Source organism: Rhinolophus ferrumequinum, chromosome 20 (genome assembly GCF_004115265.2).
Source record: "Rhinolophus ferrumequinum isolate MPI-CBG mRhiFer1 chromosome 20, mRhiFer1_v1.p, whole genome shotgun sequence".
Taxonomy (NCBI): domain Eukaryota; kingdom Metazoa; phylum Chordata; class Mammalia; order Chiroptera; family Rhinolophidae; genus Rhinolophus; species Rhinolophus ferrumequinum.
The window spans coordinates 45,717,539-45,731,166 of NC_046303.1; the positions used below are offsets into that span (position 1 = coordinate 45,717,539).

Here is a 13,628-nt window from a genome sequence, read left to right on the forward strand (position 1 = left end):
AGCTTCAGCATCTCATAAAATATCTTAAAATAATTTTCATTCTTTCTGTGTTGTACTTACCAGATTTGTATGACCTCAAAGTTGTGTCCCCAGTGGTCCTCATTGGAGCTTGACATTTTGTCTTCATTTTGTTTGCATTTGTTTCCTTTAGCACCTGGGCAGGCTGAGTAGCCCATTCAAATAGAGGTTAATCTGTCACTGGGTAATTTCTTCATGTGGGCCAGAACTTGTGGATAAAAACGAGACTGTTACATCATGATAAAATATCATGTATGTTTACACTTTGCCGAAATAGCTATTTAATTCAGGCAGTCAAAAAGATGAAATTAGGTAAGTAAAACTTCAACTGATAAATGTAGTCTAATTCTTAAACAGTGCCAAATAAATAGATGAAATGAATCTTGAAATTTCTTAATGTATGGAACCAAACATCCATCTAGTTAGAACACAAGCCTGAAAGTGACTCCAAATACAGTAGAGCTAAAGCAGCTCTGTCACTTTGTAATGCGGTGCTTGGCTTCCCTAAGCCATGGTCATTGCTCCGGTGGAATGGAGACAATGTATTCTCCATCAGGTTACTTCAAGGATTAAACACAATTAAGTCCCTTACAGTGCTTGGCAGAGTTCTTGGTGCACAATTTTATCATTCTTAACACATAAATAGAAGCTATTGTCATTATTAGCCAATGTACTCATTGCCCCGCGACCTCCAACAATGTATTTATTCAATAGAAAGGATTTAATGGACTGTTTTTGCATTATCTAGACCCAACAATAATCAAGAGATTGTAAAACTTTCACTTTTCAATTGACTCATCTGGGACAATATTGTTAGGAGTCTTGCATTTCACTGTGATTTGCAGGAACTTGAAATAAAATATAGTGCTAATACTATGATTATAAAATTATTGCTAAATTTAGGTTTAAAAAGCAAGACATTTTTATTGTTTCTGGCGGTCAACTATATTTGGCTGAAATGTAAAATGTATTGCAACCCTTAAGTGAGAAAAATAACATATAAACATGGGGATCTATTACATGATATTCGTGTAAATACATGTTAAATAGTGGTGGTACAAGGGGACAACTTCAAATCTTTGATGGTGATTCTGTGCTACCTTATTCCAATCAGGTTCAGTATGATTTCATAATTTGTAACATTGGGAACAGCGGGGGATTAGATTGTTTTTCTCAGTGCCATTTATCTGTTGTATCTGGAAATAGAATAATCTCCCATTGTCTGCAGGGAAATTGCTGCACATTTTTCTGAAACTCTGGGTGACATTATTCATCCCCAAAAGAGTCATCCCCAAAAGTGTACAGTGTCTGGCATAGAGAGGGGAGTGGTGAGAACGCCCGGATGTCTGAGATTATAAGATACCATATTTGTTTCCCTTTCTCTCCACATAAACCAAAGAGATAATAACTATCTTTCTCTGGATTCCAAAATTTCAGTGCAGCCAAAAAAAATTTTTTTCTTCCCCTTTGCCATGTGTTTGAGGGATTTTTAATTGGCAGTCTTTGGTGTATATGGTCCAATGGGCAAACTGACTTCTTGATACTTATATAAAATATTGCTGCTTCAGAAACTGAAATTGGAAATAAAAGCGTCCAAGTTTGAACGATCAAAGTCTGTCAGTGAAGATTCACATCTGCCAAGTCTGTTTCCCTCTTAAGTTAGAAGGGCTTTCTCGTTCAACCTTGGACCCGTGTGTATGCAGTGTACAAATACGCAGTCACATTTTTAGCACAGCACATTTGTTCCTTCTGCCAGCCATTTTATGAAGCTCAGCAACTTACTGCTGCACTTTGTCAGAAATTCATATGGGAGAAATATTCTGACAGCCCTTGTTTCAGCAAAGCAGCAGGGACTCCGTAATTTTTCATATGAAGGGACGGAAAAAGTAGAATAACATAATCTAATATGTTACACTACCAGTTAAGGATTGTTCATTGGCTTGCAATGGAAGCACTAGCCAGAACACTTCCCAGGTGTACCACATAGGGTGATAGAGATCTAGGGGTGACAGCTTCCCTGACCAAGCAGCCCCACCACTATAGACTCAGTGGATACTCAAGACCAGCACCCAGCTCACATTGGAGCAAATAGTATATTTTTTTCAAAAGCAATTCAAGGAAACAGCTTTACAGAATCTTGAAATAAGATTCTTGAAATAGGGTTTTTCCCCCCCTCTTCTATATTGATTTCATAGTATCAAAAACTAAATCCTGCTTTCTTCTAACTAAAAACACTGCACTATCTGTCTTAAAAGTGTGTGTAGGTGGGTAGGTTAGGTAGCAAACACACAAAGCTACAAACACGTTCAACCATTTGGCAAGAGGCAGCAGTCCGAAATGAACTGAGTGCACCAATCTCTCAATCTCTCTCTCTCTCTCCCTTCCTCCCTCTCTCCTTCCTTCTCTCCCTCCCTCATCCCTCCTTCCCTCCGTGTTATTCATTTTTCTTGCTGAGTCAAAACAACTAGCAATTGACAGTTGCGGCTAGAGTAGAATAAACTGTTGGAAAGCATGTCTGTGGGCAATTCTGGCTCCACCCCAGCCAGCTGTCTCCCATCATTTCAGGGGAGATTTTATAGCCACTTGACACATCGTGTTGGAATAAGGTCACAAGATGGTTACGGGTCATACCACATTGGCCCCTAGGAGCCATTTATGTAAAAAAGAATCATGTTTGTTCAGGAATACAGTTCATGCTCTTCGTAAATAAGCATGCACACTGCTTAATGTCCATGTAAAATGATGATACTTTCCTACAATGTACTTCTGTAGCTCAGCTGTTCATGGGCCTGTGTGTGGTTGAGCATATTTCTGTGACGCCTCCTCCCTCGTGTGTGTCCCTAACTCAGGATAGGACAGGGGAACTCTACACTACATTTTTATCTTGCTCTCATAAGCTTTCGTATCCTGCTAAGCGTTTAAAGATATATATTTTAATTCTTTTGTTTTTATTTTTTCCTAGTGAAATCCTAAATTCTCTTTAGATGCAAAAACCTATTTTCATTTTATAGGGTCCCTCTGATAACATTTTTGTGGAGTGTTCTTTTTTTTTTTTGATTTAAAATTAATTTCATTGTTGTAGAGAAATAACAGATTCACTGACCATTTTATCCTACTGAATTCCTGACGTGAGCAAGCTATTTAGAAAGCCTCTGCTCTTTGGAGCTTTGCAAGAAACAGTCTTTTGTGCTTTCTTTTTGTGGCTTTACTTATAGATTTAATCTGAAGTGTTGTTTAATCTTTGCCAGATCAGCAAATAATCAGAGCCTTTAGATTCTCTTAGAATATATTTTCTTTCTCCTTTTCAAGTAAAATGCAAGTATTTAAATATATCTTACCACTCTATGCCAAACACAAAAACAATGTAAATAGATCGTCAGACTAATTCACATCTGCCAAGGAATAATTGTTGGATGATTGCTGATTAAGCATATATATATATATATATATAAATATATATATATATACACACATATATATATGTATACATATATATATTTTAACAAAGCTTTTAATTAGGCATCTGCACAAAGATGAAATTATAAAATGTGATTAAGAAGTTTTTCATTCTTTTGAGAAATACGTGCCTACGCCAAGATCTTAGTATCCTTCTGCCTATAGAAAGATTGTTGGACTTGCTGGCTGCTTTTGTAGAAAATCAAAGAACCTTGGGGTGAGCCCCCAAAGAACTGTCACTTACCTGTTTAACTGCATTGCTAAAATTCCCCAATGCCTTATACTTGTATGAGTGCAGCTGGAGAGCTTTCCACATTCTCACCAGATGTAGGAACTCTTAAGCTGCTGTACCTTAGAAATGATTTTTTCTGACCTCTACTAGTGTTACATGAAAGAAAACTGGACCAAAAAAGTTAAACTGCTTACCCAAGATCACACAGCTATTGAAATAATTTATACTAGAGCTTTTGTTTCATGGTAGCTGCAGCATTTGGCGGGTTGCCGTGCCCTCTCACCTCCTGCCTCGCACTCTCAAAGCCCCCTCCAAACAGCCTATTCTGGAGGATTGTAGAAAGTGGACCGAGCTACTGCTCAGGTTCCTGTTTGCAATTATTTGCTTCACTGCTCCCTCCGTCGATTTAGTGAACCAGAAGACTATTGCAGTTTGTCTCCCAATCTTCATAGTCAGGAGTTAAAGACATTTCACAGCATTCTGACTGATATGATGTGAGGGACACAAAAGAAACCCCAAGTCAAAATAAGTCTTGGACTGTTTGAAATTCTCACCTTTTGTGTTGACGTTCCTGAATCTCACCTAATGATCAGTGTGACTTTGGAGAAGTCATTTAACTTCTCGGCTTAGTTTCCACATGTATAAGGTACAGATAACAATGCCTATCTCATAGGGATTTTGTAAGGATTAGAGAGATGGAGTTTGTAAATGCCGGATAAATACTCAGTGTGTTAACATGGTAGTCACTATGGTCACAGAAATTCCAAGAGCTGTTAATGTGTTTATAAATGAATTGAAGGATTATGCTGTCAGGGAGAGTAACACACAGGAGGAAGTAATTAACACTCAGCAACAGCAGGTGGTCAAAAAGATGGTCAAAAATGTGCAGCTGGCCTCCAAGAGTGACTTTAGTGGGGACAAAAGATGGGGAAATGCAGGAGGCTGGAAAGAACATAGCCTGTGTGAGGCATGGCCCGGAGCTGGGACAACTGAAGCAGAGTAGGCTGGGTAGAGGTAGGAGAGGGTGAAAATACAGACTGAGCCTTCAGTGCTGTGCTAGAGAATTTTGACTCGATTTCCTCTCTGTGAGCAGACACTGATGGATGTTAAATAGAAAACATCAGAGAGAAAGGTATGGAAGATGAGTTGACAGGGAAGCAGATGGAAGGCAGTGCCCAATGCTTCACAGCCACTGGCACCGATGCCCTTGGTCTGCGAAATAGTCATTGTCTCCTGGTTCCTGAGCCAGTCCTGACCTGGAGAGAGGATTTATTAGCAATCCCATGTCCTCCTGGAGGTCAGTATGGGGTGAGACGAGGGAACCCCATAATCCCGTGGGATCACTCTTTTCTGCCATATGCTTGGCTTCCCTTTCCTTTCCCCCTAGTCTTTCCTGCTATGACATCAAGAACACAAGCCAAGAGACTGTTCACGCAGTAGATGGTAAGGTCTTGTCCTCAGGGGACAGAAGTAGGAAGAGAAAGGAAGGAACCAAGTGAAGAGCTCTCTAAGAAGTAGAATCCAAGAGCCTTTGTCTCAGAATGTCAGAGTGAAGAGAACACCTTGGAGATCCTCTGGTTCAATGCTCTCTTTTTATAACATGGTGCCTGGCTCAGCAGTAGTGGAATATAATAAACTTTGAATACGTTAATGAATAAATGGCAGATAAGACCAGAAATATGTTGACAGCATACTTGGCATAAGAACATGAACCTCCTGACACCTACATCAGTGATCTCTCCATTATGCTACAGTTGGTCTCATAATGTAAAAAAAAAAGGTTAAAACATTATCTGAACATTATTTTAATACTGCAGCCTGATTCACCTCATTTTGATTCACAGTGTCATTTAATGTCATTTATTATATAGCACATAAAAATTAAGAAACTAAAATTCTTCTGATGAAGGCATTTTGTCCTGCCTCTTATACGTACCATAACCTAAGTATTTGTTTTTGTATTTCTGCATAATTGATGGATGTCTGTAATAATGCTATCTGCGAGACAGATGTTTAGTCACTAGAACCATGGTAATCTCCAGAACCTCCAAGGTGGAATTTCCTCCAATTGATAGCTCTTTTCATAATTTTCACTCTCAGGAGACGATTTGGGAATTTTAGAAAATACTTTAATTATTCTAAAAGAATTCTGCTTCTGTTTTTATGAGAACAGAAATCGAGAACATAGTCTTGATTTTTAGCAAAAGAAATTAGATTTAGATATAAGGAAAAACTTTTGGACAATAAGAGACTTAAAGCCCTATAACAGATTCATCAGGGAACCTAAGAAAATAGGACAAGGGCCCATTTGTCCCTTGGCTGTTTTATCTTCGGACTTTTGTCACTTTGTAACATATGAGTAGTTGAGAATATTCCAAGACCCACACATGTGTATGTTCTAAGATCCACCCAGCACCCCAACGCCACTGCTATACAGCTCCCCCATGCCTTTGTCCATCTGATGCCTCCACCCTCACCACATTGTACTTGTATTCCTAAGGAATGAGGAATTCAAGGATATTTTCATGAGGCACTAGTCTTCTTTGTTTGCAATGAATGTATTCAGTTACAAGGATGAACATATCGGTCCTCTCAAATTTCTGCAAGCAAACTGCCACATAATTTGATAAAATTCAACAGTTTCTTTTTAACTACTTGAAATTACAACTGGTTACTCTTTCTCATCCTTAGGATACTTTTACTTTCTAGTCGTTAGTTAAAATTTTAAAACATGTGTTTATCTATGTAGCATTACCATAAAGCTGTACCATTTACAGAACACCTTCACAGACATCTCTTTCTTATAAGGTGGGTACAACAGCTATTGTTATCTCCCTGTTATAGACGAGGAAACTGATATTAATGACTGCTCAGAGAGTAGCCCAAGGAGACCCAGCTTCAATTCTGTTTGTCTATCTTACATACCACAGTCCTTCACTTAGAATAATAAATTTTACCAAGAGCGGTTATTGTCAATAATTGAGTAATTGAGGTGGTGTGAAGCACAACCCCAAAAGTAAATGCCAAAATTTATTATGTTTGTGGGGGTTGTAGAGTGAAAGTGAATATTCAATTTTATAATAAAATTACTTATTTTAATAAAAGTATATATTATTATATAAAACACAAAGTAATACAAACTTCAAAAAAGAAAGGTCAGTTAAATCTTATAGTTGAAGAGGAACCTCAAAAAACAGTATTTTTTCAATGTAGAGTCCATGTAATTAGTGGAATGGAAGTATTCAGAGAGGTGTGTTTTTTTTTCAGCCTTAAAATCTATTCCATTTTCCTCTGACTAAATCTTTCTATTCTTTATTCAATGAGAATTTATCCTAAATACCTAAAGAGTTCTCAAAATAGTAATGATACTCTTTTATGGAGAAAACTTGGAATAGGTAGAAAACTCCCACAAAGGAATAAAGTCTGAGAGAAATTGGTAGTCATAATCATGAAATAGGAGCACTCAGAGTAGGAATTAACAGAAGATATCATTGAAGGGGTGAGGAAAGAAATGAATTCATTGGGGTGAAGTTATACATAGAAAAGAGGTGCACTTGAGAATAGAGGACTAGCAGAATTCAACAAAAAAGGCAAATGCAAGTTGTAAATTGTAAACAGTAAAGATACGAGCCTTACAAGCATGGTATTTTATTGGGTGGTGGAGACAAAAATAAGATGGGAGGATTTTCGGCAAAAAGTGTTAAACAGTAGGTCTAAAGATTGAGCCGCCTGAACTTCATAGAGGAGACTATAGGATGAGAATGGAGTGTGACGTAAATTATTATTGTCTCGTCCAAAATGGAAGTTAAGGAAGGTAAACAGCAAGTGGTAAATGAGAAAGGGTGAAAAGGAAGATTCTGCAGGCCACCATGACTCAAAGTATGTGGGAACAGAGAAAAGGGGTATAAAAATAAACCCATTTTCAGCAATGCTTTATGAAGAGAATCATATTTTATCTAAAACAATGAAGCATCTAAGAAGTATCCGATATTATATTTTGATTTTCATGACTAAGAAAGAAACCAACGATCTTAGAATATTTTCCCTTACAGGCCAGCAGTTTTAAACCTCCTGCTTCATCAGCCTCACTCTCCTTCACTTGCACTTTGAAATCCCGTAATTGGGAATCAAGTCATTAAGCCCTGTGGGGACACCAGGCTCATCAGTCACACCAAACCTGACCAATAGGCTTGAAGTCAGTAGTCCTAGAACCATTTGACCTCAATATGGCCTAAAATGAATGGCCATATGGGAAACAATGTAACCGTGCCAGACAATGTGGAAATGAAAATGTGTGCTTGGATTTCAAGAGAAATGCATCATCTTGTTTTTTATGGAGAGCCTTTCTTTGATAAGATTTAAAATGTTGTCCCAAGCTTGACCTCATTCGCACAGCAGCCCTGTGAAAGAGGAAATGGAGGAGATATTTTAATTCCCGTTTTATAAAAGAATACATAGAGAGATAGAGAGAACAAATGACTCTTTTCCAATTCTGCCTCTTAAGTAGGCCAACAGGGTTGGAGCTCGAGCCAGTTTTCCTAATGACATCCCTTTCTGTTCTCTTAAGCCCAGTCTATCCCAGGACTTGGCATGGCACCACCAGGTGACATATACCAGGTGGCTCATATATTTATTTCACAACATGTGAATGACATTCATAGAGCACGGTCTATAAATATCCTACCCAATCAGTTCTATCTGAGCAAGCAAATGTTGGCTTGTATCTTCATCTGCAACAATTCTGGCACGACACATGTTTAGACAGCTATGTATTTTTTAAAGTGAGCAGTTGAGTACTGTCAAGGTGTAAGATAGTTTTAACTGTGACAGCTGATCACTCATCTTCTACATTCAGAAATCTTCTGCATAGCTCCACAAAGGTATTGCAGGGTCCTTTGTCACTCGCTTGCTTGATGACTTGAAAAAATTGCTCTGAGTGGAAAATATCCATAAATTATAAAAGGCAGTCTTACTAAGAACCATAAATAGTTCTCGTTTGGTTTCTAAATAGCAAGATCACATTAAAACTCAAAAAGAGGTAACATTAATCACTATAATTCAAATAGCTACTCTTTGGACCTGGCAGGGAAACTTGCGAGCTTTGAATGTTACCCGTAGTAATTTTTTCCCTATGAATTCCTGGCATAGCTAAGGGAAGGCTAAAGCATGCTTGGGGGTTGGGGAGTTTATTAACAGTGATTAAAGTTAGGGAGAACCTTAGAGAAAAGTGGCATCAGTTACCTTCCTGCCTGTGACTTGGTCACTTAGAAGGCAATACTCATCCTTGATTATGATTGTGATAGGAATATTTTGGCGTGACTGTTGTCCTGATTTTATAGAAGGATATAACCAAGGACAGATAATAATTCCTGAAATAGCAATCGTCCTTTGCATAACAATTTATAGCTTATACACCCTTTCACCTGCATGATCTCATTTGTTATTTCCCATAGAACAATAAGTTGCTGTTATTGTTCCTCATTACTTTTGAAGAATCTGAGTCACAGAGGATTTAAGTTAGTTTTGAAAGTTACACAGCTAGTAAGTTATGGAGCTGGAAATAAGACCAGAATTGTTTGACTCCCTATCCCGTGTAATGTCCACCACACCATGCTGCCTCAGATCAAAAATGGAGATGGGCAGGAAAAAAAAACAAAACGGACTAACCAAATCGGAAGAACGGGGAAATGAGAGGTACTGAAAAGGAAACCCAAATGACCAATAAAAATATGAAAAGATGCTCACCCTCACTAGCAATCTGGAAGATGCAAATTAAAACCATGATCACACCCATTAGATTAGCAGAAATTAAGTCTGAGAATGCCAAGTACTGTGTCAGATGGGAAGCAATGAAAATTCTGATACATTACTAATGGGAATGTAAATTGATTTGACCTATTTTGTCAGCTGTTTGCCATCTAACAAAAGTGAAAATGCACGTGGCCTATGCCCAGCAATTCTATGCCAAGGCACATACCTCAGATGTGCCCAAGGGCCATGGAAAGAGGCCCATAGCAGAGTTATCTTGAACCAAACTCCACAAGAACCCATTAACAGAAGAATGGATAGATGATAATAAATAGGGATGTAGTCAGTCATCCAATAGATACTATGTTGCAATGAAAATTAATGAACTTGAGGTACAGGTTATCAAAATACATAAATATCACAAATAACATTTTGAGGGCAATTACAGAATAATAATAGGCATATCATTTTCAAAAGGTTCAAAATATTCAAAAACATGTTTTAGGGATATTATTCTTTAGGGATTACATATTCTTTAGGGATATTATTTACAGGTACCTAGATATGTCCTAGAAACTATAGACTATAATGTGAATAACAAACCTCAAATGCAGGACAGTGGTTGCCTTTGGCAAAGGCAGGAAGGGAAACACATGGGAGAGAGGTGCTCCTCACGGCTCTTCAACTGATGTGAGAAAGTTCCAATCATTCCGCTAGATGGTAGGTAGTACATGGGTGTTTATTATTCTTTCACCTTTTTCATGTGTGAAATATATGATAACTTTAAAAATAGGAGAGACAGCAGGAAAAGGAAAACAGTTTGTCCGGATCACTTCCTTCTCTGGTGGGATGACCAGAACCAGTTGAAAATGGTGCCCAAGATCACAGCTGCCCCAGCGTAACGAGGAATCAGAGCAGAGGGCGCCCCTCCCAGGTCAGTTCTGAGGCCTGGTCCGATGTCCAGCCCTTATTCCAGCACCCTCTCAGGTACACATAACTGAAGAGAGAACTCCCATGTAACCAGTTGCATAGCCTGTGACATCTTCTAGAATCAGACCTGGATCCTTGCAAATGCTTGTTTGGCTCTTCCGTCTCCTCCTTTAGCACTTTTAAGCCGCTCTCTAGCATTTGGGGAGAGAGTGTTAACCAATTCCTATTGCTTAGGGCATTTTACTCAGGAGTGTTTTATTCATGGCGTCATTTATTTTTAAGTGCATTTCATGGAGAAATCGTTTTATAGCAGACACCTAAGAAAGGCCAGGAAAGCATTTAACTCTGGAAGTTTAGCTCTGTTTTTCATTTTTAATGTTTACAATTTTGATGGGCAAGGATGTCTCACAATGAAATCCCTAGTCATTTCCACTACCCGGTTCGCATGATCCTGATAAATTAATGTCTGTTGAGGTACTCATTGGACAATCTGTGAAAACATGTCTTTCTGTTCCTCACATACTCCTCAGCATAGTCAGGCATCATCTCAGGTTGCAAGTCCAACTCTCTAACATTATGGGTTTTGAGGATAAAAACATTAATCCATGATAGAACAATTCTCCAAAAATAAAGTTGTTATTCAGACATACTTGATTTTTTTAAACAGTTATCTCAAACATATTTTCCTGCATTTCAAGGAGGAAATAATTTTTTTCTGAATATACTTGAGAATGAATAATTTGCATTCAGATAGTTTAGTGGTTACCAGAGGGTAAGGGGGGTGGGGGGTGGGAGATGAGAGTAAGGGGGATCAAATATATGGTGATGGAAGGAGAACTGATTCTGGGTGGTGAACACACAATGTAAATTATAGATGATGTGACACAGAATTGTACACCTGAAATCTATGTAATTTTACTAACAATTGTCACCCCAATAAATCAAAAAAATAAATTTAAAAAAAAGTTGTAAACTGTAAAAAAATAAAAATAAAAAAATAATTTGCATTCAGGGCATTTTTAATATCATAAAGTTAACTCCTAACCAGCGGACTTCTGTAACTATGAAAATTCATTGGGGAGAGAGGGCAAATGGCTTTTTCAAAAAGATCTGCACAAATATCCATTTATCTAAAATCAGAGGATAAGTCTATGGTAGCTTCCTGTTTGAAAGCCAGGGTTCCAAAACCCCTCCATTCTATTTTAGCAACAATAACATTAACAATGTTCCACATTTACTGAACACTCACCATCTGACAGGCATTGCACCAAGCACTTTTTCGGCGTTATGTCATTTCATCCTCACCACCTAACAGACGAGAAGCTGTGGGCCAAAGCAGGTAAGTCGCTTGCACGATATTCCGTATCTGCTAAGCAGTACAGTCAGGGTATGGACCCATATCCCTGATCCCGAACCTGTGCTCTTGACCTTGACTTAGGTATACCTGGAAACTTTGCAGTTACACCTTGCTATAGATAGAGAAAATAAATAGGCAAAATATTGTCTTCTCCCGTAAAAAAGAAAAAAGGCAGTTGAATTAGACAAGTGATACCAAAAACAAAAAACAAACAAACAAACAAACAAAACCGTACTGGGGCTCCAAATTTTTCATCCAATACTTCTGACCACCACTTCTCAAGTTTGAAAATTTTATTAACTTAAATACAGTAAAGATGGAAATGAAAAAGACACATAGAATGAGTACTTCTTTAAGGTACAAATTCTTCTAACCTTTTCTTTCTGACCCTTTCTTTCTGAATATGAAGTTTTTTCTGAACTTCAAGAATAGTCATATAGCATTTTTTTCAGCATTTGATCAGTATATTTCTTGGCAGACCTGTTGTAACCTTGAACCACCTGCAGTAAATTTAAATATTATTCTAATTGATCTCCTTGCTGCTGAGAAACAGAGCACCGCTTTCACTCGTCTCATAAATAATTCCATTTCTCTACGTCAGCGTTAATTGACCTTACCTCATGTTGCCAATCTCGTTCTTCTCTCCTCACAGGTGATGTCATCGTCTACATTAATGAAGTTTGTGTCCTAGGACACACTCATGCAGATGTTGTCAAGCTTTTCCAGTCTGTTCCTATTGGTCAGAGTGTCAGCCTGGTGTTGTGTCGTGGCTACCCTTTGCCCTTCGATCCCGAAGACCCTGCTAACAGCATGGTGCCACCCCTTGCAATAATGGAGAGGCCACCGCCAGTAATGGTCAATGGAAGACATAACTATGAAACATATTTGGAATACATTTCTCGGACCTCACAGTCAGTTCCAGATATAACAGATCGGCCCCCTCATTCTTTGCACTCCATGCCAGCTGACGGCCAGCTAGATGGCACGTATCCACCACCTGTCCATGACGACAATGTGTCTATGGCTTCGTCTGGGGCCACCCAAGCTGAACTTATGACCTTAACCATTGTGAAAGGTGCCCAGGGCTTTGGCTTCACGATTGCCGACAGTCCTACAGGACAGCGGGTGAAACAAATACTCGACATTCAGGGCTGCCCTGGCCTGTGTGAGGGTGACCTCATTGTGGAGATCAATCAGCAGAATGTACAGAACCTGAGCCATACGGAAGTAGTGGATATACTGAAGGACTGCCCCATCGGAAGCGAGACTTCTTTGATTATCCATCGAGGAGGTAAGATAAAGCCTGGATCAGCGATTAAAGATGCAGGTAAAGTAGTAGGACCTTTTTAATAATCTTGCAGAAATGGAAGTTTCCCTGGAGTTGAATGAAATCACACTTTACAAAATAAAGGTAAGAGAGTAAAAGAGAAAAACGTGAGTCCAGGAAGCTGTGGTTTTTGCTTTTTTTTTAATTTTGAGAATATGTCTTTTCCTATTATATTAAACACAACAGAAAACAGTGATTTCAGTCTTACAAATTTATATTGCTGTGAACTTGGAGGGTAAAGAATGAATCCCCAAGTATGAGTGCATCGTCCAAAAGTTCATTAATGTACCAGCTGTAGAAACCTCAAACTGGTTTCCCATGGACTTAGTTAAAACACCTGATTTTTCCAAAGGAATCAGTGCTCTGGGGTGTGCTTAGGAAGCCAGGCAAGCACGTGGAAGCTGGTTGCACCCCTTCCAAAGGCCAAGTGTCATCTTGACATCTTGATAATCCCGATAAAGATCAGTGGGAGCTGTGTCAACATAGGAAAATCTTTTCAGAGCTGTGAACAGGGCGGCTCAGGACACTTCTTCCATGACTGTAGGGACTGCTCCAGCAGT

The 13,628-nt window shown here is 38.7% G+C and overlaps 1 protein-coding gene across 4 annotated transcripts in view; it reads left to right on the forward strand.

The window, feature by feature from the left end:
- The window catches only part of MAGI2 (membrane associated guanylate kinase, WW and PDZ domain containing 2), a 1,312,199-nt gene that overhangs the window by 1,073,212 nt on the left and 225,359 nt on the right, over window positions 1-13,628 (forward strand). For all 4 annotated transcript variants that reach the window (XM_033088532.1, XM_033088533.1, XM_033088534.1 and 1 more), the window contains one exon: window positions 12,394-13,032. In XM_033088532.1, the coding sequence (XP_032944423.1) occupies window positions 12,394-13,032 (639 nt within the window). The remainder of the gene's footprint in view (window positions 1-12,393; window positions 13,033-13,628) is intronic.